Source organism: Falco naumanni, chromosome 14 (genome assembly GCF_017639655.2).
Source record: "Falco naumanni isolate bFalNau1 chromosome 14, bFalNau1.pat, whole genome shotgun sequence".
Classification (NCBI taxonomy): Eukaryota; Metazoa; Chordata; class Aves; order Falconiformes; family Falconidae; genus Falco; species Falco naumanni.
Window position 1 is genome coordinate 6,504,174 of NC_054067.1, and position 26,221 is coordinate 6,530,394.

Here is a 26,221-nt window from a genome sequence, read left to right on the forward strand (position 1 = left end):
AAGCTGAAAGCCTTTTTAAAAAAAGATCTTCAGGTAGAAGATAAAATAATCTTTTCCCAGGGGTAGAGGAGAGGTTAAGTAGCCTCTCTTTAACAGGAACTGAGAAAAAAGAGGCTCATAGGATTAGGACCTCAGGTGGAGAAAAGACTGTGAGAGCTCATGAATCAAACTTGTAGAGTATAATGTGATTTTTTAGAATATCAAATAGAAAGCAGGGTGGTTTCATCACAGTTAATTTATATTCTAATCAGATTATTCTATCACTGAATTTGAAATATTAGTCATAGAAGCAAGATAGCATGCGATGAAGTCACACTGCAATTTCTTCCTTAAAGCCCAAGTGCTCTTTTTGTATTGGTCACCTGCAAAACAGCAATTTATTTCAATTATCTGCCATAAATAATGCATTACTACTGAGTAAAAGGCTATGTACATTTTAATCAACTCTTCAAGCAACTGCATCCTTTTCTTTGATTGTTGAGGCAAGGAGTGTTAGGCACTTGGTGGTGAAGTGAAGGAGACGCGACAGACCTCTGCTCATGACTTTTCTCTAACTTTTTCTACATAGAGCTGGATTTAGGTTTTTTGTTAATCATTTGTTTCTAATGAGAAATTGCAAGAAGGAAGATTTGGATGGCTGGCAAGAAGGTAGCAGCTCAGCTCAGGTGCACCTTCCCAACTAACAGAAACCTCCGTGCTCACCAAATGCTGCCTGGTTTTTGTCCCGTATGGGGACAAAGCCCCCATATGTATCCACTCAGCAATTTTAACTCATCCAAGCTGCCTTGTCACCCCCAGGCTTTCCTCCAGCTCGCCCACCATCCTTGCATGGCTGAGATCCTAGCACACTGCCCAGCTCCTCAAACACCTGATCCTCTTCTAGCTCACAGGGAGGGGATTCCCAGCTGAGAAGCCTGACCCATTTTGATGCTCTCCTGTCAGTCTTTCCCAAACAACAACTTATCTGGTTGCTTCACATTTTATTCCTTTTGCACAAGTAGCCTTAGATTATCTCTCTCATTTGGATGTGGTTTCAGTATGATGGTGTCTAGTTGATGAGTTATTTGTGGCAGAGGCCTTTTATCTGCTGTGCTGAACTATGCTGCTGAAAATTTTTTCGCACAGCTTTCCCAGACTGGTGGGAGTCTGCAGTGGGTTCAGATATATTGGTTACTACATCTGAATTTGTTTCATCTGTTGAGGAGACATAGTGGACAAGCTGTATACATAAAGAATGTACATACATATAATACATACCTATATATGCATATATAACTATGTCCGTATACATATATGTATATATGTGTTTTCTATGTATACTGCAGAGCTACCAAAAGTGATTGGATAGAGAAAGCAGGTGGTTGACATCCTGGAGTCCAAGCTCCAGGAAGGTCTGCTGCGAAGGACATGTAGATGTTGATGGGAACGTGCAGAGGCAGGCAGAGCAGACAGTGCCCCTCCTTTTCTTTTAATTCAGTTGTTCATCCACATCCACTAATAACAGGACCTGCCTGTGACTTAAGAAATGTCTACTTTGATGGAGGCAACTCCTACATTAGCCATTTCTTTTTAAGGTTGTCAGGGCTGCTGATATGTGTATGTTGCTCTCCCCCCTCAACAACCAACCCTTCACGCATCTTTGGGGTAAAGGACCTTCCACAGATGTAGCAAGTTTTGTGTGTTATAAAAGTGAATAACAATAGCAATTGAGCTTTACGTGGAGTTGTCTTTACTGCCTTTATTCCAAGCCTTTCAGATTACCAAACGTATTCTGGTTTGGGCATTTAGAAATGTTGCACAGCATTAGGAGGAAGAAGACCAAACAGGCTGGCACAAGTCTGGAGTTTGAGTACAAGGCAAGTTTGAGACCAACAGTCACCAGGGCTGGTGGTGTCCATCCTACAGAGATGTTGCACACTGCTGGGATAGAAATTATTGTATTGACTAGGTCAGAGGAAGATTGTCCTACATCTTAAGGGAGTGAGGACTGGTCTTTGGTCTCCTGGTCTGTCTTCACAGCAGCACAAATTGGGAGAAAGCTTTCAGAAATAAAGGCATAAACTCACTGTAAGTGAAAAAAGTGATACAGGCATTTAATTCTATCATCAGGTCATTGAAAATTTACATAGCTGCATTTGAAAGCTGCAAAAGAAAGTGTGGATACGGTTGCATGACAGAAAGCATTGCACTGCAAGAACCAGCAGGAGGGTCAAAAAAGCCAGCACAGTGATACTTCTGGCCTGCAAATTGCTCCAGGTGCTAAGGGGAACCCAAAAGACTGCAGATCCTGTCAAAACAACAGTGTAATAATAACAGCTTACAAAGGGCAGGACTTTGAAACATGTCAGTGCAAAGGAACTCTAGAAGGTGGTGTCTGGGTACTTCTCAGGTCTCAAAGCTGGGTGTAAACAAAGACTGAAAAGTACCAAGTACTTTAGCACCAAGAAGCGGAGGCATTAGTGATATCTCCAGGTTTATTATTAAGATTAGGTTTGCCCTGAGTTATGCTTACAAGCTGCTAAAGGCAAACACAAGTAAGCTGTGACAACCACAGAAGGTAACATAGCAGGAGCTGCAGCCTGGGCAATGACAGCTAAGAAAGCCTGATTTCTCCTCTTCATGATACCATGTTTGTTTCAGTATCTTTTCTACCCTTGTTTGTGCCAAGGAAAAGAAAAATTAAAAGACACCGTGTCGGTGAAGAGGGAAAAAAAAATGCAAATGTCAAGACAGGAATTGGTTGTATCCATCTGTAGCGTGCCATACAGAGGTTACATTTATAGCTCTGCATGATGAAGTTTAGGCCACAGAGAGATGCAAACAGAATGATAGAGAGCACCATTTTATGTGGTATGTTACTCTGACAATAACACTCACATTTACAAACAAATTAGCTAACAATGTCTGAAGGACATTCAGCTTTTACAAACTGGGCCTCATCTCCTGCTGATAGGTTCCTTTGGGATGGGTATGGCATGCAAAATGATACACTGCCTTGGAGAATAAATTTACGAAGTTTAGCAATGTAGGTCACATTGCAGAAAAATCATAGATGTCTGAACATCACTCAATAGCCATTCAATCAGCTGCTCGAAGCAAAATAGGAAACTGAACAGCATGTAGCTGTCTCTGGTGAGAACTGGGGAAAGTCATGATATGATGTAAAACCCTTTAGGTCCTCCATCCATATGTATTTCTTTTTTCTTCTATTTTTCTTGCCAGTTCAGAGTTATATTTCTGTGTCCATAGCAATAGTGACAAAAAAAAAGCAGCATGTTTTTTGCTATTACTACCATGAACTGTAATAAGTGTATTGGGTGGCTTACAAAAAGGTATGCCAAAAACGTGGGGAATCAGGACAGGTTAAATGGTTGAAACTCAGTATAAGTAGCCTGGTTGTAAGGAAATAATTTAATTGCGAAATTATTTCTGTATGCTGCCATCGAGCCAGAAGGATTTATAACTTATGCTATTTGCTTCAGTCTTTTTGGCTTTGGTTTGAAATAATGAAGAAAAGACATTTTAAAAGGATGTTTCTAGATCTAGCACTGTCTAGAGATTCCTGATGCTTTCTAGATCTAGAAATTGCTAATAGCCTGAGCTCCACAGGTGTATAACTTTTCTAGAGATGTTGAGAGCCTTTCTGAAGACATCTAGCACCTTTGTAGAAATGGGGCCTTTGTAGCTCTAGAGCTTTTTGGAGCAGGGGTGGGGGGAGTAGATCGATAGTTTCTGGAGCATTCCTAGAGGCTCGCTAGATCTTTTTCCTCAGGTGGTTTGGAACCCTTTTAGAGCTTTTGCTCAGAGCGTATCTAGCACTTCTCTGGAGCCCTTCTGCACCCCTTCCTAGCTTGGCAGGCTTTTCTAGATCCAGTGCCCTTATGAGCCCTTTTCTGAATAAATAACTTTCCAGGGACCCCTTCTAGGATGAAAAAATTTGCATAAGTTATAGATAAACTTTTCTATACCTGTTTAGCTTTAACTGGCTGCTACAGTTTAGTAAAGAATCGGTTCACTCTTACAATGGATTAAGAAAAGCTATTACTGTTGAGTTGTGTATCACTGTAGGAATTTGCTATAGGAGATGTCCTCTATAAATATGAACTTCAGCATATCTGTTTTTCCCATTCTTCTTTCTTTCACTTGCAGAATTGTGTTTGTGAGTTTTATGTCATAATTCTTAAGGGAAAGCTTAAACCACATAAGTGAATTTGCATTTTCTTTTGAAAGCTGTGGAGTTAGCATTTGTTTTTATCCTTGTAGGAATGTGTTTTCCAGCTCTGATCCAGCTCAGGGAAAAATTGTGGCTCCCACATGCCTTACTGGAAACCTCCTGGCAGCAGCTCCTCCTCCTTTGCTTCCCCCAGTCTCACTTTCTTCCCAGCCCTGTGGCCAAAGGAGCACTGCCCTGGGCAGCAGTGCTGTTGTCAGGGGTCCTGATTCTGGAGAGACAGACGGTTTCCTGGGTACGAATCTGTAGGAAGTTTTAATTTCAATAGTTTAATTTTAATTTTGAATTTGATTCAGGGCAAAATCAGAGTATTTGGGTGATATATTCACAGTGGCTGGTGTTGCTCAAAGGCAGGGCTTTTGCTTTCTTCACTTTTTTGAGTTTTGGAAATTTCATTTCTCTGTATCATCTCTTCCTCTCAGAGGCCAGATGCTTTTATGAACCTCAGTAGATATTGGAAACAAAAGACACCGTAAAGTACTAGCTCCAGCCTCTCACTGTTCTCAAATAGCTTTTAATTACTATCTCAATTAAAGCTTTTCAAGATCTTCCTCCCACCTTTTCGGTCTTGGCAGCACACTGGCTTTCTGTATCCAGAACTTCTGAGCCCAAAATGGAAAGATGAGGCTAAAACTAGTGAGAGATTTATTAAGATTTATGCAACCTTACTTTTGTGCTGTCTCATCTAACAAGTGCCGGGACCTGGAAATGCAAGTTAAAAAGTGAGGCAAAATGGAACCAGTCGTGTTGTTAGCGAGATTTCCACCAGGTCCCCACTCCCTCCTTTTGGCCATGCAAATTAACTGCAACTCTGTGTTTGGAGGACATCTATTCCCACTCCAGCACTGGAAACACGTTTGGGTTAGATTCAAATTCATGGTCTATTTTGAGATATTTTAATTGAAGGGTCTAAGATTCCTCCTCTCAGAGGTACCAGTCTGCTCAAAATACTTTGTAAATTCCTTCTGGGCATTTAACAAAGTGTTTCTTTCATAGCCTGTATAAACCATGGGTACCACGTTTAAACAGACTTAAAGGGCTTAGGAATCTAAGTCCCATTGATTTTCATAGTCAAAGTGCTTATGCAATTCTGGATAATATTCCCTCTATTGTTAAATAAAGATGGTGTGAAACCTGTCCCCATAGAAATCAACTTTCTCTATCAATTTAGTAGACCCAGGATGTGGTCTTCGAAGTTGTGAAGCAGAAAAAAATCATAAAAACGAAATTATGAAACAAAAAGAGAGCTGGAAGGTGAGGGCACAGCAAATCAGGTGGCAAGTGAAGCGAAGAAGAGCAGTGAAAACTTGAAGTGGTGCCTTGCCTTTGTGCTCCTGCGCTGGGTCCCTCATCTGCTGGAAATAATAGATGGCAAAGGAAGGTTGGCTGGGAGACTACCTGAGCCATGATCCTGGAGAACGGGTGGCCTCAGACCTCCGAGCTGCATCTGTAAATGTGCCACAGCTGCTTTCCCAGCCCAGGGTGGAAACCAGCAGTTGTTAGCCTGCAAAATTCATTTATTTGGGTTTTTCATTGAGGAACAACAAACGCAAAGAGAGCAACGTGTGTGAAGTTCAGAGCAGGGACTGCTACAACTGAACTGTATAATTCTGAATTTTATAATATGCAGCATCAGGAGCATGAGAAACAAAGTCTCCTCCAGCATGGGAGGAGGCAATAATCCCATTGTGGGGAAGGGTTCCCCGGTGTCAGACTGCAGGAGCTGAATCGTGTCTCTGTGTGCCATTAAGAAGGAAGCTAAGCTGCAGTGAGGAGCTGACAGTGTCAGTGTCAACAAAAGAAAGAGCTCAGAAGTGAGAGCAAACTGACAGAAAATGATGAAAAACTATCTGTGGTTGTCAGCTGTGAGAAAATAGAGAGAAATATATGTCGTGAGACATCCTGTAAAAAGTTCAGAGAAGCAGAAACAGTCTCTTCAGCCTTGTAAACTACATGCTGTGTTCTGATGGACCGCTTGTGTGAGTCCTTCCTCAGAGCCCTTTCTCTCCTAGAAGGAAGGAGAAAGAAGGGTGCCAGCAGAAAGAGAGAAAAGTGCTACTTCTAAGGATGTTGTGGTGAGTAAAAGCGTTTGGCCTGGCGACAACAGCTGCAGTAAGTATAAACAAGAGTAGATGAAAAAAGGAAGTTAGCAGCAAAAGTCAGTTATGGAAGAGGCTATGATCAAGTCTGCAAATGCACATGGTAGAGCGGGATAAAGGCAAAGGTACCTTAAACAGAAGTGCTTGAAGCTGAACAGTGCAGATAGGAAGTAATCCATCAGTCAGGACTATTGGAAAAATTTTGGCATGAATTTCATGCTACTACATGAAATTGAATCAAAATATACAAGCAATGCATGGCAAGGAATCAAAGCAATAGTGAAGCCTTTTTAGGGATTTATGCAGCTTCTTTTAATCCATGATAAATGAAACTTATCCCAGTGAAATTTACCCCCACAACCAAACAGTTAAGCTCTTGAAACCGCTATCTGCAGACAAGGATAAATTTTTCCCTATTTACTTTTCTTATTTTGATATGAACAGTAGAATTTGTTTGATCTGATTTTTTTAAAATAGCACCAAAAATGCCACAGCCATAAAATGTCATGCAAAATGTGCAGAAGGTTTTAGCCATATGGTCAAAACCAAAAGTGAAACAGTATTCTTCACAAACTAACACCTAAATGTGTGTACATGTGCAGGCGGGTGTGTTTAAGAAGTATATGAGTGCAGGCTTTCCCATCAGTGCTCCTTTGCAAAAATATCGCATAATTTATTTAGTTACAAAGCTTTGCTGTGGAAAAACGTATTGTGTTTGCATGGCAAGCTTTTAGTAGCAGGGAGCTACAGGGGTGGCTTCTGGGGTAAGAAGGTGCCAGAAGCTTCTCCCATATTGGACAGAGCCAGTGCTAGCCTGCTCTGAGATGGACCCGCCGCTGGGCAAGGCCGAGCCCAGTGGTGACAGTGGTAGCACCTCTGGGATAATGTGTTTAAGAAGGAGAAAAAAAACCTCCACAGCTGCAGCTGGAGCAAGGAGTGCAATTATGTGAGAGCAACAGCTCTGCAGACACCCGGGTCAGTGCTGGGGCACAGGAGCAGAGATTCCCCGGCGGGGCAGGCTGTGCCCCCAGCCCATGGAGGTCCATGGTGGAGCAGACCCTCCCGGGGCAGGGGGTGCCCACAGGAGCAGTGACCCGTGGGCAGCGGCGCTGGGGCAGCTCCTGGCAGGGCCTGTGGCCCCGTGGGGAGGGGCCCGGGCTGGGGACCCTGCGGGGACCCCCCTGTAGCCAGCTGGGCCTGAGGGGCTGCACCCTGCAGGAGGTCCCACGCTGGGGCAGTGTGAGGAGAACCGCAGCCTGTGGGAAGGACTCTTGTTGGAGAAGTTCATGGAGAACTGTCTCCCGTGGGAGGGACCCCACGCTGGAGCAGGGAAGAGTGTGAGGAGCCTCCCCATGAGGAGGACAGAGCCACAGGGACAAAGTGTGATGAACTGACCGCAGCCCCCATCCTCCATCCCCCTGTACTGCTGGGTGGAGGCCGTAGAGAACTCGGGAGTGAAGTTGAGCCTGGGAAGAAGGGGGAGGGGTGAGGGGAAGATTCAGGTTTTATTTCTCATTATCCTACCCTGATTGGATTGGTAATATTAAAGTCATTTTCCCAAGCCAAGCCTGTTTTGCCCACAATGCTAATCGGTGAGTGACCTCTCCCTGTATCTCGAACCTCGAGGCTGTTGTTATATTTTCTCTCCCCTGTCCAGCTGAGGAGGGGAGGGACAGAGTGGCTTAATGGGCACCTGGCATCCACACCAGATTGATAGGTATATAGGTAGTTATACAAGCACACGTGGATTTTGCAAGAAAGAAACAAACACAGAAAATACCATTTGGGCCTGAGAGCTATTTAATTACCTAAATGTAGATCTCCCAGTGAAAATTCATTTAAACTGAAGCCACCTTAGTGCACTTTGTGTTTTCCAGAACACTTGACATGAAAAAAATCTATTAGAAAGCCAGTCCAGTAGGTGTTAATTTTGCACTTCTCAAACCAGAGTCTGATTATTAGATAGAGCTGGAGCCTTTATGTTGACAGTTAAATGCCGAATTCCCAGAAAAGCTGATATGTTAATACTTATATGCAAAAGGTCTCACTGCTGAAGGTTCACTTGTTTTGGCAGTGATTTCCATTGCATATACTCAGTCTCCCGTGAACAAAACTAGAACTGTCACCTGAAAATTTCAGTCTTTGGAAAGTGTGAGGTACTGACTGATACTGAACAAACCTTGCCTGTTTGTTTATAATGGGATAATCGGCAATGCCATTTCTGTACACTGCTCAAAAAAAGAATCCATTAAGCGTAAGAAAAAACACTTTCAATTGGCCCAGTTTTAAGTTATAAGAAAAATGTACATCTATGGGAGAGGACTTTTTACAGGGGCTTGCAAAGTACTGCTTCAAATTAACAGGTATATTAACTGATTTAATATTCTAATGGTAACTGAAGTTTTGTCTGGAAAAACTTTTTAATAGGCACAGTCATATCAGATGAGACTTGAAGTGCTTCTCTGTAATATGTTTATTGGCTTTGAATGAAGCACAACTGATGGTTTGGTCACAGAAACCTGCCAGAGGGCAACTTGCTTTAAAAGAAAAGAAACAACCAGTGACTTTTCAAGGTAACAGTGAACCTGAGGGTGCAGTTACACTTCAGCTTAAGCTGATTTAGGTGATTAGTTTTTAGCCAGCAAACTGTCCTGAACCTCCTTTCCGTAGGAGCACATAAACACTGGCCTTGCTGCTGGGGGCTGCACTGGGAGAAGGGATGGGGTAGGATTGCAGCAGCCCTAGTTTGCACTAGAGTAAGATTCCATGAAGGCTCATCCTGACAAAAACAATGCAGATTTTTTTCTAAATATGTGGAATTCTTCTTCAAATCAGGAATGCTCAAGGGTTTGTGCTTGTGTGTGTGCTTGATTTTAACTGGTGTATTTTACCTTTTTTCCCCTTTAATTGCACTAGCATAAGCTGATAGTGAGCAGCAGCTGGGTTTTATGCTGAAATCTCCAGACATGTATATGCTACCTTTAATAATGCACCTGGGATTAAACAATTAATACATCCATGACAACTTTAAACCCAGGAAGGAGAAGCTGTAGCCATATCTTTTGTTAGCTTTACAGAGCAGAAAGGTAGGCAACAGTTCTGGTGTAGTAACGAAAATTGTTTAGTTCCCAACTAAATAAATATAAAACAGTTCCCAACTAAAATTTTATTTATTTTTACCATAATGCAGCTAGATTTACAGATGTGATGGGTATGAAAGCAAATGTACTTGCAGTTAACAGCTGTTAAGACTAAGCTTTAGGCGCGATGCTGCAAGTGTAATGGACAGCTGCATAAAAGTTTATTCTATCTCAATAAACCAAATTGGCATCAGATCAAGCAGAGAAAAAGTTGTTTTGGCCCAAACCAGTCCCTGTTTATCTGCAAGACACCAGGCATACTTTCACAATAGGAGAAATTCAGATTATTCACTGAGCAAAGGCAGTGTGGCTGGTCCGCAAAGGAAAACCAGCTATTAAGACATGGCAAGGTGCTATGCAGAGTCATTGTGGCAAAAGTAGATAGTTTCAGCCCAAAGTTTGTATCATGAATAATCTAGTTAAGAGTTAACCAAAGATTATTTTTACAGCAGAGCGATCTGTGAAGGAGGCTGTTAAAGTTGAAGGTGTCTGTTTCTCATTAAAAATAATCCATTTACTTTGATAGAGCAATCAAATGTTCTATATTAAGGGTACATGGCAAATATGTGTTTTTCCAAGTTACCTGAAGACAGCCTTGTAGAGAGTCTTATGCTAACTAAAGAGTTTTATTTGGTGTCGCAGTGAACTCTCAGTTGAAGCATGAGCTAACAGCAGTGTGTAAACCAGCCCTAACGCAGCAGGGGGAATCTGGGCAGTCACATGCACAGAAATCGGCACCTTTACAGGAGTAATCTGTTTCCAACTGTTTCACCACATTTATCATCATTCGGAAGGACTCTACCACCTGGTTCAGAAGAGATCTTGAACCCAACAGCATTAGTCTTAATGCCAGTTATTGTGCTGTCTAGTAAAATGGACTGGGCAAAAGGAGGAATTGGATTACTCCGTGAGCCTTCATAATTGTGTGGTGCACCATGTAACCACAAGGCAAGACACAGTAGCCACAATGCCCTGACTTTATTAAAACATCAATTATCAAACCAGCAATGTACTTCTGGAAATGAGATTATTCAGGAAATACTAACACTTGAGAAAGGGAGACTTGGCCTCCAGCCTGGTTCCTGAGCTGACCCCAGGCGAGCAGGTGGCTTGCGATGGCCACACACTCCACCATATGTTATTCCTCAGTGCTGAGCATTGTATAAGCATCTGCAGTCTCTACATTCATAGATCTTTTAATTAGCACAGTGGAAAAATGAGCAAAACCAGCAACAAAATCAGTAAATGAAACAATAAAAGCTTCTGTGATGCATAAAGCATATAAAACCATTACACTTTAGCCTGGTATTTATTCTCTTCTGATGACTGAAATATTTAGTCTAGAAAAATTCCACTCAGATAAAAGCAACCATCTCTTCATGAGGAAAAACAAGCAAAGCATCCCGAGACAGACAAAAATAGTCTGTCTTGCAGTCTTGGTGACTCAGTTGTTCTCTGACATTTCCATAGACGAGCTGCAGTCCAGATCCTCCACTGGCCATTGGCTGGGGAGAGGGACCAGTCTACTCCGTCAGTGTTTCCAATTCAGCGATCCTGTGCCGCCTGTTGAGCTTTCTCAACATTTGGAGCTTGAAGCTCTGGGCCGGTACATGCCACAGGCAGCAACCTACATACTGGTTGTCTTTCAGGTTGACAGGCGGACCCGCCTTTAATTTGGAGCATGTTTAATTACTCCAGATCCTGATGCAACAGGTATTAGATGAGTGAGGTCATTCTTCTAGTATTTCCTCTAGTGTTATTCAGAAATTTTGCTTGGTTGGCACTCTTACCTGCATGGAAAAAGGCAAACAGCATTAATATGAAGAATTTACTTAATCCATGATTGAAATACTAAACTCACAAAGCAAAATCATTATAAATAATTACAGCTTTGCTACTATATCATGTGAAGTGTGATTTATTGGTGTATTATTATGTTCCAAAGAATTAATGAGCTTATATTTCTTGTGGCATATAAGTCTTACTAACATTTCTTGCTTAGTAAATAAATTGTGGAAATGTGTCGTACTCTTCTAGTACGTCGCTCTCCTTTTGTACTAACAGTCAATTAAAGTGTTAGGACATTGACAACCTCTAACTGTTTTCCACTCCACCAGTGTTGACTTCAACCTTGAAACAATAACATTCAGACCTGGAAAATTTTCTGTCTGATGTTGCATGACATGGAGTTGTGGTTTTATTTGCATGACTGCATACGTATAATGATGTTCCCACCTCAACAGACTTGTGCAGATACCCCTCAGAGGGTGCTAAATTACTTTTCCAATCTAGTTTTGTTCCACCGTGAAGCTGGCCCTCAGAAAAGGGTATGCTTATTGGAACTTCTTCTGCCAAACCCAGTTAAATGTACATACTAGAGAAGCAGTGCTGGGTGAATCCACCAAGCGCCTCGATGACATGGTGATCAGAGATGGTTGAATGAAACTGCCTTCCTGTCTTAACCATTTTTTTTTCTTTTATTTTCCCCTGCCTTCCCCTTATTTATTTTTTTTCCAGGTGCGGTTAGAGTGGCCGACAGACCTCACAGTGAACCCTATAGACAATTCACTGTATGTCCTGGACAACAACATTGTCCTGCAGATCTCTGAAAACAGGCGTGTACGGATTATTGCAGGTCGCCCCATTCACTGCCAGGTGCCAGGCATCGACCACTTCATCGTCAGCAAGGTGGCCATCCATTCAACCCTGGAGTCAGCCAGGGCGATCGCTGTGTCTCACAGTGGCATACTGTACATTGCAGAGACAGATGAAAGAAAGATCAACCGTATACAACAGGTCACAACCAATGGTGAGATCTCTATAATTGCTGGAGCCCCATCAGATTGTGACTGCAAGATTGATCCTAATTGTGACTGTTTTTCAGGTAAGGAGATGCTAGTTATTTCCTGTCTCTTATCTGTTGAGACCTTCTGGTACAGCTGCCGATTAGTAAAGTGACAAGGGGAAGGAGAGATGGGCAATGTTTCAGTTTCCTTGGAAAGACGAAAACCTTTATCAACAGCTCTTTGTGGATTTAATCGATTAGATTCAAAGCCATGAGTCTTCCATTTGGCACTGGAGGAACTTCAGGGTGGTCTTAGCTTTCCCTCCTTTGATAGACGTTGCACACCATTCAAAATCAGCTCCCAGTCTGCCTTTCTGTGTCAGCTCTTTGCCCATGTTGAAGATGGTACCCAGCCCCAGTGCAGACTGCACATAAATGCTACTGGATCAGGCAGCCCTTCTCACCAAGAGTACCAGGGTGTTTCACATTAAGTGAAAAACACTAGCTTATGCCTTCTCATTGCTTGTGTCACGCTGCATAACCAGAAAAATGATGCAAACGTTAACATTCTGAATGTCTTCTTTGTGTGTTTTAAAATGGAACAGCCAGTGCCAGGCCTATGCCACACTGCTGGGCGTTCTCAGTAACACAGCCTCTCTCCCCTGCATGCACCGCAACAAACTGGAGATTTTTTCCATAAAAACGTATTTCATAATCGGATAAAGGACAGCATTCCCATGTACAGAGGTGTGCAATTTGTTGTCGCCTTGTCATCTCTAAGAACCACTGTGTTCAGCTCCATAATGTCATCATAATTCTTAAGCCCCTCATTTCAAGTAAAAGGTTAATTACTGACAAGAAAGCATTAAGTATGTCAAGAATGGAGATGGAAAAAAATGTAGATGGTCTTCCAGAGAAGGTGGGTTGCTGACCCACTGATAATCAGAGCCTCGTGCAATGCCAAGCGCTGCCAGCTTCAGTTATGGCTAAGGTAGACCAGTGCTGAGAAGAATCCTGTTCTGGGTTCCTGCTGAGGGAAACTACCCTCAGTGCTAAAAAGTGAAAAACTGTGGCAAATCTAATGATTCTGCCAGGGTTGGGTTGGTGAAAGGCAGGGTCAGCGTGGCAGAAAGATCAGCTAATTGGTCCGTCTCCCAGGAAGCACAAGGCATGCTCAAACTCTCCAGCAAATTTCCTTTCTCGGTCAGAAGGGGAGCAATACAGAAGTAATGTGTTTTTCTCTAAGAATGAGGTTTAATATGTTTTCTTGCTAGTTATAGAAAATCCTGCTCTGTAAAGTCACTTTGATATGCATATACAGCCCATGACAATGCAAATATCCTCCTCAAACCTTAAAATACACAAACCACAGAAATTATCAAGTGATCTTGGAAGGGGTGTTTTCTCAAGGCATGTTTTGGCTGTGTTCTTGTTTTGTTTTCCTGTAGTGTTGAATTTTTTGAAAGTGTAAACCAATCTGTCCTTCAGTGTCATTTTAGCTGAATTACTGGGGTTTATGTTCTTTTTATTTATAACATGAGTCTACTTTAACTACATGCTAACAGACAAAAATTAGGGAATGAAATTTCAGGTATTACGGGTTTTTTCTTTCACAATTTTGCCATTAAAGCTTTCCTGAGCAGCAGGGGTTTGGCCTTAGCAAAAATGTTGTAAATTAGGTAATTTATATTCTTGTTTGTCATCATTGAGACTAATTTAGAATTGCACCAACCTTAAATAATAGGAATTTAATTGGTTGGAAGAAGATACTTTTTTATTGACTTGTAAATGATACTGAGAAGCAGCAGTGTGTCAGGCTTAGGGGACCAGCTTAAATATGGACATTACAGATTGCTAAAATTACCGTTTCTCCTCCAGGTGATGGTGGATATGCCAAAGATGCAAAGCTGAAAGCACCTTCTTCCCTAGCAGTCTCTCCTGATGACACACTGTACGTAGCAGACCTTGGCAATGTTCGCATCCGTGCAGTCAGCCGAAACAAGGCTCACCTCAGTGACACCAATATGTACGAGATTGCATCACCAGCGGACCAAGAACTGTATCAGTTCACTATCAACGGCACCCACCTGCATACGCTGAACCTCGTAACGAGGGACTACATTTACAATTTCACCTACAGCGGGGAAGGGGATATCGGCACCATCACCAGCAGCAATGGGAATTCAGTTCACATCCGCAGAGACACGAGTGGGCTGCCCCTGTGGGTCGTGGTGCCAGGGGGGCAAGTGTACTGGCTGACAATAAGCAGCAATGGGGTTCTGAAAAGAGTTTATGCCCAAGGCTACAACCTGGCTCTGATGACATATCCTGGAAACACAGGGCTTTTAGCAACCAAAAGCGATGAAAATGGATGGACAACTGTGTATGAGTAAGTCCATGACATTAAATGCCTGATGTAAGGAACTATTTTAAATGAACATTGAAATTTTTTTAGTCAGTTCTAGTAATTTAAAAAGACACCCTGCTACTAATACTGCATGAGAAAGGACAAGTAGTGCTGTTGCACAAGCTTTTAAAATGAAACACTACCATTTCTGAAGTGCCAAAGCCTGTCATATGTAAAAGCTGTGTACGTAGTGCCCATTAAGTGGCAGAAACTGCTTGAAATTATACTTCATTTGCACATTATTATTGTGAACCTGTCTCTCTAAATGAAAATATGATTGTAGAATTTTTTGTAACTAAAGTAGAAACAAGTTGTGATATGAATCAGGAATTTTGCCAATTCCTGAGGAAGGCAGAAAGGGGACAATCAGCATACTCATCAGAGAGGGGGGTGTTGCAAAGGAAATTGAGCATCTCAGTGGAAGGAATATTCAAAGACAAGTGAACTTGTCTCTATCAGCAGGGGAAGATGATCTATAATAACAAAAGTATATGTAATAGCAAAAGGCTGTATGTAAGAGGAGTTTGAATAGCCTCATAAGCAAGACCTTCAGGAGACTTCAGAAGATGGGACTTCTAAAGAGCAAGACAAGACAGTTAAAAAGGCTGTCAGAACATCCCTATCTGGTCCCAGAGAGAGAACAACCCAAGAGAAATCTCATTTTTGATTTATAAAGAGGTGTGATGTATCAGGATTTCTCATTATTTATAATTAAGTGTCATAATCCCCGGTTTTGAATGTGATGGATGGAAATCATATGTTACCATTGCGGTACAAGTTCAAAGTCTTAAAGGAGAATAATAATGCCTGCTTTCAGCGGAGCATAGGAGGTTATGGTAAAAAACTAAACTAAAAAGTCATCCAGGTGAGATATGAACAGAAAACATTGAGGAGAATTAATTTACTGCATAAGTCACCTGGAGAGGTAGTTGAGTCACCATCATTACAGGTTTTTAGAATCGTATTTTCTTAAAACAGCAGTAGGATAACAGCAGAGAAAACTGCATAGTGCATGGGATTTTTTTCCGTCCTGCCATTGTTCTTTCAAAGACTAAATTGATAGAGTGGACATAAGTATAAACCATTAGAGAGGGCAATTTTTGACAATATGAGAGGGGAAAAAACTATACAGGCCCTTCCTGGTTCAGTTCTTGCCATCGGGCATCTGTTGATACAAATTTAAATTATCTTGCAACAAGACAAAGCTCACTTTTGTCCTGGTGCTGTTTAAACACTGATGTGAGTGTTACCTTTTATAAGACTTAAAATACATGCTTCTTTGCAATAATTTCAACACTGAGAGCAATCCATTTAAATCCCTGCTTGAGGATGGTATCAATCTAGACCATGGACCAATGACACTTTCAAAAAGCTTTTACAGTAGCTCGGAGTCATGCCTGTTACTTCTTTAGAATGCTGAACACCATGCATTGTTGCAGGGCCTGGATTGCTAGAGCAGATTATTTTTAGGCCTGTGCTTCTCAATCTCAGTATTCTTACTCTGTCCCAGTGACATTGAGTGGAAACCATTTCACACAATTATTGCTTGTTCCTGTTGTCTTCTGCCAAGTTATTCGTTAAAGTATGACTCAAGCATAGTAAGATCTCTTAAAGGGCTTCACCTGCTTGCAAGTGCCTCCCATTTTATGATATACAGAAGAATCCTTGAAACGTTTGATATGATGCATATGACTAACACAAAGAAGTTTTGCTAAATTGAACAATTTTATATACTTTCACAGCTTTAACTGCAGGCTAGGTAACACTGTCCTCACTGATGCTTCCAGGTGTCCAGGCTTTGCACAACCGTGCACTTCTGCCAGTCTAGTCAGTAGGAATTAACAAATTTTCAATTGTTAGCATTACAAAAACAGCAGCAAAATTCAATAGTGAAGTCATGTCATTAATATTTTCGTTCAGTCCAATATTTTAAGTCATTTTCGTAATATATTAGAAATTCCTGAATGGCTAGTACACAGAATGTCACCCAACCTGGTGCAGTCAGAGGGGCGATTAACAATAATCGGCGCTGTGTGGGTAAGTGTGCCTTCAGGAGATACTGCTCGCCTTCTGCCATTAATAGGTCATGGGGCGCCATGGTCCTTAGGTATCCTTAAACCAGACATTATTTTCCATATGTACTCTGAACTGACACCTGATTTGAGTTTGAAAATTAGATTTTTTTGAAGCGGTTACTTATACGTGAATTGTTTCTGAGTCCTATATGAACATAGTGTTGGAACTAAGAGAATTATCATATAAGCAACTTTCAAATTGCTTAGAATGATCTTCTCTATTTAAGCTAGATCTGCATTCGCATCCAAAGCTTCAACCCATGGCATTATCAAGCTGAAGTAGGGATGAGTTTGTTTAACAACACGTATCACACATACTTGGGAATATCAGCAAAGATAATGAACTGTTCAGAACATCTACCTATATGTCAGATTCACGCACAGAGGGAAATTATTAAGAGGTAGAAAACCACCTACAAAAGTACTTGTCATCCATCTACTCTAATCTGATGAAATGGAAGTACTGAAAGAGCTCTTGCATAAAATTATAGCTAATGCACAATTTTCGGTCATCTAGATTTTTTTAATATTGTATCATCAAAGCTGTAAAAGGGGAGGGGGGGGGCACTGTGCCTCTATTAAATCAAGGACAAGAAAACACCTGCAAGAAACAACTCTCTCTGAAAAAATTAATTAGACCGCTTTCCCTTTGAAATGATATAACTCTTAACTGTGCTACACATAGAAATGCAAATGGATTGTGAAGCTATATCCCCAAGTGTGCATTTCAAATATTGGTGAGCACTTCCTCATGTGAGTACTGAAATCAATGCAATTATTTGCATGATTAAATGGTCACTGACATGATTAACAGTGGCATAACTGGGCCCCAAATTAATATTAAGAAATATGTCATGATTCTGCCCCTATTAATATGGGTAGGACATTGCTCTGCAGGAACTGAGTGCCAGTGTGCTACTATTCATCATGTGAAAGGTGGCAGAACCTGTCCTCGGAGGGTTGGGTTCCTTGGAGCAATCTGGAATAAAAAAAGCCCTTTAGATGATCACGCTGTGGGATCATTACTGAGACACTAATGTATATGTTCTCCTTGAAGTCAGTGAGACCATCTATGTGAGTCAGAGTCCACTGGCATGTGTTCTAGTCTCATTCTGATTCAGTACCATAGCTGGCCAGCCATCCAGGAACAGTTTATCCCATTTTCAGCTACACAGCAAATTTTGTATCTCGGCACCGGCACTATCAGCAGCAAAAGTGGATCCTTAGTGAAGATGGATCCCAAGTCTTGCACATGAGTACATTCCAATAAACTGGCTGCATTCACGCCATAAAAATGTATTATTTGGGGATTTTTCTGTGGTACAGTGGCAAATCCAAATAACCTAGCAAGCTGTCGTATCTGTTTGATCAAGCAGTAAATTAAATATAACTGCCCAATGTTTGCGGAGTTTTCTGGTCATGAAAAGTAGTGATCTGAGTCAATTTTAATCACTGAGTATGGCACCCAGTCAATTTGCACGGAACTGGCATAGGGGTAGAATGTAAATAAGTTGCATGAGGGCAGTAGGAGGTGAGAGGGAGATTATGTTGTATTTAACATTTGATTAATTTATTTGTCAAGGAACACAAGATGGTCATTAGTTCATTCTCCAGTGTTTCATTTGAAGAGTTTGTCAGTTTTTCCTTTTTATATTGGGGGGAAGAGAAAAAATCCTGATTTATTTTCACCAGTACTTCTTGTAACATATAGATGTTGTCTGACTAATTAAGGGGAAATAAAGATGCTAAGGAAATGATGCCAACACATTAAAGTGGAGGACATAGCCAGATCGTCTGCTGATGTGAATTGGAAGAGCTCCATTGGAAGCAGCGGAGCTTTGCCGGTTGATACACCAGCTGAGGATATGTTATGTCAATGAGAGGAGACAGTTAAGAAAACATGAAAACTTAATTATGCTTTCCTACCTGCACAAATAAGTTTCTTTTTATGAACATGGGTTGTTTTTACTCATGCAAACACATCTGCAGTATCAGTGAGGTGTCTTGGATGAGTAAGAATGTTAGCATCAATAAGGTTTTTAAGATGGGAGGCATTAATATGAAACACTGTCAAGCACCAAGCAATTTTCTGCATTGTTTTCCATGTGAACCATCAGAAAGAGCAAATATATCTGTAGAACTGAAAAGAACTCTTAGAAAGAAACACTGAATTTTTTTTTAATTATTTATTGACTTTTTCGTAACATGGCCCAATTCACATAAAGTACTTCAAACTGAAAGAATTTCTTCAGCACTGATGAAATTTAGGTGAACTAAAATGTGATGCTCTAGATTCTGGTGCTGTTACTTGTGATGAGAAGTTCCTGCTGATTTGAGTAGGCCCGAGGGAAACGTAAAACAAGAGTAAAAACCATGTAGGCAACTTAATCGCTGCAGATTTCAGTCTAATTTTATCGCTATTGTTACGCTTTAGGTCCCCTTTTTAAATTCACCATTCATATTATGTACTTCACGTGTCAGCAACAAAAGGCAGGTTTTGAGGGTTACAGAATCTACGAATTGGTTTTATTTAAACTTACGGGTAAGAAAACGCCTTTTGGTGGCGAGTTGGTTGCCTGAATGGCGAGTGACCTCCAGCGGCCACCCACCCCTACCGCATCCCGGCGGGGCAGACCCCAGCTGCCTGCGCGGCCGAAACCTCTGGCAGAAGCGGAGTGATGTAGGCAGGCAGCATCCTCCCGTTCTGCCTTTTGTCCTGCACCACTGCAAGAGTCTAAGAAGGAATTCGGATTAGGGAATGAATACATTCTGAGTGACTGAAAGGACAAATTCTTACCTTTTTACTTTTTTGCACGGTGTTGACAGTGCTTACTTTTTTTCTTTTTTTTCCTTTTTCATTTAGGAATATCTATGAGACGATAGTGATGTATTTTCGTGGCTCTTTAACATCATGTCTTGCAGGTATGACTCCGATGGCCACCTGACCAACGTGACCTTCCCAACCGGGGAAGTCAGCAGTTTCCACAGTGATGTTGAAAAACTGACACGAGTGGAGCTTGATACTTCAAATAGAGAAAATGTGATCACTGCCACAAACTTCTCAGCTATCTCTACAATATATACCTTAAAACAAGGTAATTAAAGCATTTCTGTTCTCTCTTCCCTAGTCATTACCTTGCAAAGCCTAGACATTATTGCGTTCTTAACCGTTTGCCAAAAAAAGCCAGTAGAATTAGTTCATTTGTTTCTTCTTTGCTTCGGTACAAATAGCCAGACACTAGTCTCAATTCTCCTGGGTTACTAATTAGAAACAAACCTCGAGTGAATTCTTTTCCTCCCAGAAGAGTCCCATGGATGGATTCTAGTTATTGAAATCTCCGGTGCCTTCAGGTTTACGTGCTATTTTTCCTTTAGGATCTGGAGGGCTTAGGCTGACCTATAACACCCACCTGAGCTTTGTTATTCTGAGAAATACTGCCCAGAAGAGCTATAAGCTTCACTGGTATTTTAGGACTGAAATGCCTTTTGTAGCCAATGCTGTGCATTCTTTGTGGTAGTGCTGTGCTTTGGTGACGGCACTTGTGGGAAGGAGGAAAGCATGACCCACCTCTGCTGGTGACTCCGTATTTCCCTGGCAATATCATATCTCTCAGGAAGAATTTACTCTGTCTAATGGCAGTGCCCCAGTGTCCTCCTCCAGATTTTGCAGATTCATCATCAAAGTTCTGGTTTTATATAGTTTAGTCGATCTGGGGCTTTTTCTCCTTGTTTTGTTTTTTTTTGTTGTTGTCAGTGGATTGTTCAGGCTTTGAGAAAGCAGGTGCAGGGAAATAGCTCTCTGATGTCTTTCCAGGTCTGCTATAGAAAAGCTTCATAACTGAGCAAATCATAGAACTTTTCTTCCTCTCAGCTTTTGATCTGTAAGAAAAAAATAGGAAGAACTCACCTCACAAGATACTCACTCTTCGCTATTGTATTGCAGAGACAGCACTAATAAGTGGAAATAATTATATTATACTCTCGTATCAACTGTTAGGCTTTGCATCATCTACTGGCTGCCTGGTTGTATGTGTGTCCTTAAATCTGAAACTCCTCAAAGTTGGTATGTTACCAAATTCTGTCTCAGGAAAGTACTAGCACACTACGGGCAGTGCCAGAAATGAACAGCTGTAGTTGTTATTGTACCTATCATATTTATGAATTCACGTGATTTGCATATTTCCATATTTCTCTGAAACTATCACGAAGCACCCTGTGAACAACCAGTCAGACATGGTATACTTACATCTGAGTCACAAAGTGTTTTTTAATGTAATGCCTATTATTTCCACTTTCTGACATGCCCAACTATTTTCCACATATCCACGTCTCAAGAGCTGGACCAGTTACTTCTGTGTGGACCGGCTTAAAAAAAAAGGATGCTTTTGAGGACGAGACTTTTGTCTCTTAACACTGAACATTCAGGCTCTCAGCTGAGTTGCCCCTGAGTCACAGTAACCTCCTGCATGAATATCCCTAGCCTGGCCAAATGCAAGGCGATGTGGCACAGCTGTGCCAACAGTGGAGGAATTGCAGTGCCCAGGCAAGAGACCGGGAGCGAGCAGTGGCTGTATGCCTTTGCATCCTTCCAGTGGAGACCTGGTCCGGACCCTCCGCCTGCTTCTGGCAGTTTTGGGGAGGTGGAGAGGCTATACTGGGTCACCCCAGCTGCCTTCTGACCCTCTGGAGATGCTTGCTGTGCCACTGTCACTGACCCATTCATTTTTCTGCCAACAACCACTTCCCAGTGGGTCTCTTGCACCAGGCTTCAGGTTCGTGGCTGACCGTCACTGTGCCCCTGCCCCAGGGTTCTGCTGCCAGCGGGGAAGAGGAGGAGGTTTTAGTACAGTGATACAGGGAAAAGGGAGAGAATGGGTGACTGGTCATCGTCCTAGCCATTTTGAAAACAGCTTTCATGCTTGACCTCAGATGCTCATTGAAGCCATTCAGGCAGTACACTATCCTGTCAACAGATCCCAGCATGCTAAAATCAGAATATTGGTGGTCAAAACCCAGCCCGTGGGTCTACATACTTCTAAGCTGAAAGCAAAAACTCTTTATTCCTGCTGCAGGAAACTTTCACAATGGAAATCATCAGGCCAAATGTAATATAAAGGTCTTTAGACATGGGAAGGCCTGGAAGTTACAAGTTGCAAAGATCATGCTGCAGTTGGTGTATGTTCAGCTGTCTGTAACCTGGGGGCAAATAAAGCCCTATTGCATCTACCATTTGCTTCATAGATATGGAGATCTGAACTTTTCTCTGTTCCCTGTTTTTGGTTGTTGTTTTTTTGACAGATAACACGCAGAATATCTACCGGGTCAGCCCAGATGGGTCTCTGAGAGTCACCTTTGCCAGTGGGATGGAAATCACGCTTAACACGGAGCCTCATATTCTAGCAGGGGTTGTCAGCCCCACTTTAGGGAAGTGCAATATTTCTCTTCCTGGAGAGCATAATTCAAATCTCATTGAATGGAGGCAAAGGAGGGAGCAGACCAAAGGCAATATCTCCACGTTTGAAAGAAGGCTGAGGGTAAGGCTTCCTCTTGTGTAAAGTGCAGTGTTCCCTTTGAAAGCCATTGAACTAAAATCATGTTGAAATGTTCTACTTTGTAAGAAGAGCAATGGAAAGTTTGTATCAATGGTGGGCCCCAGCCACGCATTTCAAAACCAGACTCCTCGAACAGTCACAGGGATGTTTGATCTCTGTTTGATTTTGCTTGTGAGACTTGACCTCAAGACATAATTACTTTTTTTCTTCCTCTTCTTTTTCAACTAAGAACTTAATTATGGCATTGGAAGAAGCTGTGAGCAAAGGACAATGCATAGTTACTCTGGCGCAGCGGCAGAGTTGGAGCCACATTCTGCCTCTCTCAGATCTGTTGACCCTCTTTCTTCTGGGGGAAATAACAGGTGCCAGCCTCTGCCTAGGGCAGTGGGTCTCACAGGGCACACCGTGGGTGTCCTGACCAGTGCCTTTCCTGCCAGCCAGAGTGATGTAGAGCCTCCCCGTGTATCCAGACAGGCTGTGTATTTTGCCCTCTAGGACATGCTCTCAAACCCCCTCACTCCCTCTGGCAGGGTTACACTATGGCTCTCATAAAGAATTACTTTAACATTGCATCCATGGTTTATTTTTATCTGTGAGGAGAACTCACAGATTACAATGACAGATGGTCAACATTCAGCATTTAATTAGGAAACACTAAGGCTCAAAGAGACTGCTACCTTGCAGAACAGGTTTTTTATGAAATCAGTTCTGGTTTTCACATGAATACTGCTTAAAATGTCTGTACCAGTAGTACAACTGGGAATTTTGGCATTACAAATATTGCATTATTAACTACAACCTTTCTGGATAGGTATTATCTCTGAAGGTACACCTGTTAGCTCTGAAAATACAGAGAAGGTTATTAAAATCTCTGGATTGTCTCTTGGTTATGAGATTCTATATAATGTATTTTTAAAGTGTATCATCTGTTTGGATTTCAACTGCTCTGATCAATCAGAAATGCAAGACTTGGATGATCTGGCCACTGCATGTGAAACACCTGTTTGAAAGGACATCTTTCAGATTTGACAGTCACAGTTACTTTATTAGGATCTTGCAAATGGGGAAAAGCTTCATTTATTTTTTTTCTTGCCCATCTTCTGACTGCCTCCTCGCTAGCACAGTGTGAGCCCTCGTAGCCCTGTCTAGGGAGGCAGCCGAACTTATTACAGTGGCAAATGTGTGTTAAGATGGCAGGATCCAAACTATGGCCTCCATGGCTCACGTTACCTAATCAACTGATCTTTGTGTGATTCTGTGCTTAAATAGCTGTATGGCACATTTTCCTCTAAGGATATTATGTAATAAAACATGAGGCAGAAAGGATGTAGTCAGTCATCTATTCTGCTTACATCGCCAGGACCAAGTTGTTCATTACAGTTATATTTAATACAACTCCTTCATCCTGCGCAGTTTTCCTATTATGCAGCTTGTGTTTTCTATTGTTGAAATTGATTGCAGGTTCTTTTAACTCATTTTCACTTGCTTCTGTGTGATCCTTAATATTGCCTGGCAAAAATAAAAAAGGGGGAGGAAATTCACAAATTGGTCAGGATTAAATGGATTCTGGCTGGAGGTGTAAAACGTTCATTGAAGTACTGCAACACTGAAGCTGTCCAGAGCTCAACTGATTGTCCTACCTCTGGATCAGTCTGTTGGTGCATGAAACCACTCATGTACTCCTCCTCCTCCTCCTTCACCTTCATCCAGGGAGAGGGTAAAAGGTGAAGGAGGAGTGTAAGAATGATTTTGATGTGCTGCTGTCTTATATTTTCTGTCCTTCCAAAAGCATCCACTAACATCACAGCTGTTGAACATTGCCTTTTTATTTCTGTAAATTGTGTCTTTTTATACCTACCCAAGGTCAAGGGAGCTTATGGATTATCCCTACCTGCTCAGAAGGCCAAGTCAGCTACCTGTGTTACAGTCTTTTCCCCTCCCTTGACTGTACTGAGCTCTAGGACCGTCTGTCCAAGGGCTGTGAGGGCAAGGCTGGAGGGAACCTGGTGGGATAGCACATTAAATGAGGATTTGATAGTGGAAAGGATGAGAAATACTCTGTGCATAGGGTACACCATGTAAATTGGCACAAGAGAAAGGGTCAGATGGGCTATTGAGGCTGTTACTGCCAATCGGAAGGACTTTGAAGGACAGGCGAAATATGTGGGCCTGGAGTTCAGCTTTAGCACTGAGGGGTTTGCATGAGATGCTGATGGAGTGGGGAGTCAGCTGAGGTGGAAGGTGCTGGAACAGTGCAGCTGGCAAGGAAGGCAAAGGAGCAGCAGAATTTACCCAGAGACAGCTATCTATCCTTGGTGATTAAAGGAAATATTCAGGACAGCAGGAGCAAAAATACCATCATATAGTGTGTTTGAAGCCATACGCCAAATAATGAAAGGGATTTAGGGCTTGCTGTTGACAGATCCTTGAGTACTGCTGGGGAAAAAAACGTAGCATCATTAGAAGCCCTTATGCTGAATGAGGTTCTGTGAAACCTTCTGAAAACTGAGGTTCTGTGAAACCTTCTGAAAACTTCTGGTGAGTTATATTCTAAAAAGAAAGTTGTAAAACATTTAATATGCCATGACTGGCACAACAGGAAGTATGTTAGAAAGCTTGCAATGTAGGGCAGAAAGAACAATGCTGAACTTTGAAAATATATGTAAAGAAAAGCTCTGGGGATTGGACCTGTTCTCAGTGGAAATGAACAGACTTGCAGGAGCTCTTGGTTAAAGAAAAAAAAAAACAGTACAATGGAAGTTTTCGGAGGGGGAAAAAAAAAAAAAAGCATAGAAATGGGGTTTAAAGATGTTACTTAGAGATCAGTCCTGATACCGTCACTGAAACAAAAGGCTTTGTGTGCAAAGAGGTATAAATTAGAAGGCAGGTAACTGGGAATGAGATAAAGGATGACCTAGTTGAAGAGAAGAAAGCTTTTCCTTCTCTGCCTGGTCCTAACATTTTTAATTCTTAATAGCAATTAGTAACCATCTTGAAAGCATCTCACTCTATTAGTGTTATTTCCAGTTTTGGAAAGAGGCCACTGTTAGCACGTTCTGAATAATGCTGTAAACATTGTGTTTTTAAAAGTGGGATTTTTGCATGGTACGAATTCCCTGCTTTAGAAACAGAGCAGAAGTGAGTAAGTTAACTGAAATGCTGGAACAGACATCTAACTTTATCTCAGTGTATAAATCAATGTGGGAAATGGGAATTAATCACAGGTTTCCTTTAAGTGCAGAACTGCCTGCCCTGGCGCTTCCTGAAAGTGTATAAAACAGTCTGTAGGCCTGTATGCATTTTATATTAATAATAAATCTATGTACAATCAGGCATTTTAGCATCAATCTTAATCTAGCAAGACTTCTTTTTTATCAATTGAACTGCTGTTTTAATTGACTTCTAAAAATGAAGCAAAGGCTGCTGTTAAAACCAATGAGCATGATGCATAGTAATATACTTATTAGAATGCAGCTCTGTTGCCTCCTGTCTTTTGCATAACTTAGAGAAACTTGGCATTGGATGCAGTCCAGGTTTTATAGCTGAATATCTATGAAATTGAAAACTGAATGCTTGGCCAATCTTACTTATTTTTGGTTGTGGTTTTGTGGGGTTTTTTTAATAACAAAAAATGGAAGTGGCCTCAGTTCAGAAGTCCTGCAGGTACAGGCTTTGACAGCTGTGTTTATTACTGCATTTACCAAATGATCTCCCTTCATTTACCAGTCTTACAGCAGGTTCTAATGATAAGACCAAATCCTCTGCCATTGTCTATCAGTTTATGTTGACTCAGATCAAAACACAGAGAAGGAAATACTAGTCATCTCATCTGATTTACACATTGTTGACAGTTTAGGTTTGAGAATGAATGTCAAGAGAAATGCACATTTCTGTGATTGTTTATACTTCAAGATTTCTACCTATCAAAGTAA

At 41.6% G+C, this 26,221-nt stretch overlaps 1 protein-coding gene across 2 annotated transcripts in view; it reads left to right on the forward strand.

Moving 5' to 3' along the window:
* TENM1 (teneurin transmembrane protein 1) overlaps positions 1–26,221 on the forward strand; it is a 344,996-nt gene that overhangs the window by 302,666 nt on the left and 16,109 nt on the right. For both annotated transcript variants that reach the window (XM_040614729.1, XM_040614730.1), the window contains 4 exons: positions 11,988–12,354; positions 14,134–14,644; positions 19,660–19,832; positions 22,036–22,271. In XM_040614729.1, the coding sequence (XP_040470663.1) occupies positions 11,988–12,354; positions 14,134–14,644; positions 19,660–19,832; positions 22,036–22,271 (1,287 nt within the window). The remainder of the gene's footprint in view (positions 1–11,987; positions 12,355–14,133; positions 14,645–19,659; positions 19,833–22,035; positions 22,272–26,221) is intronic.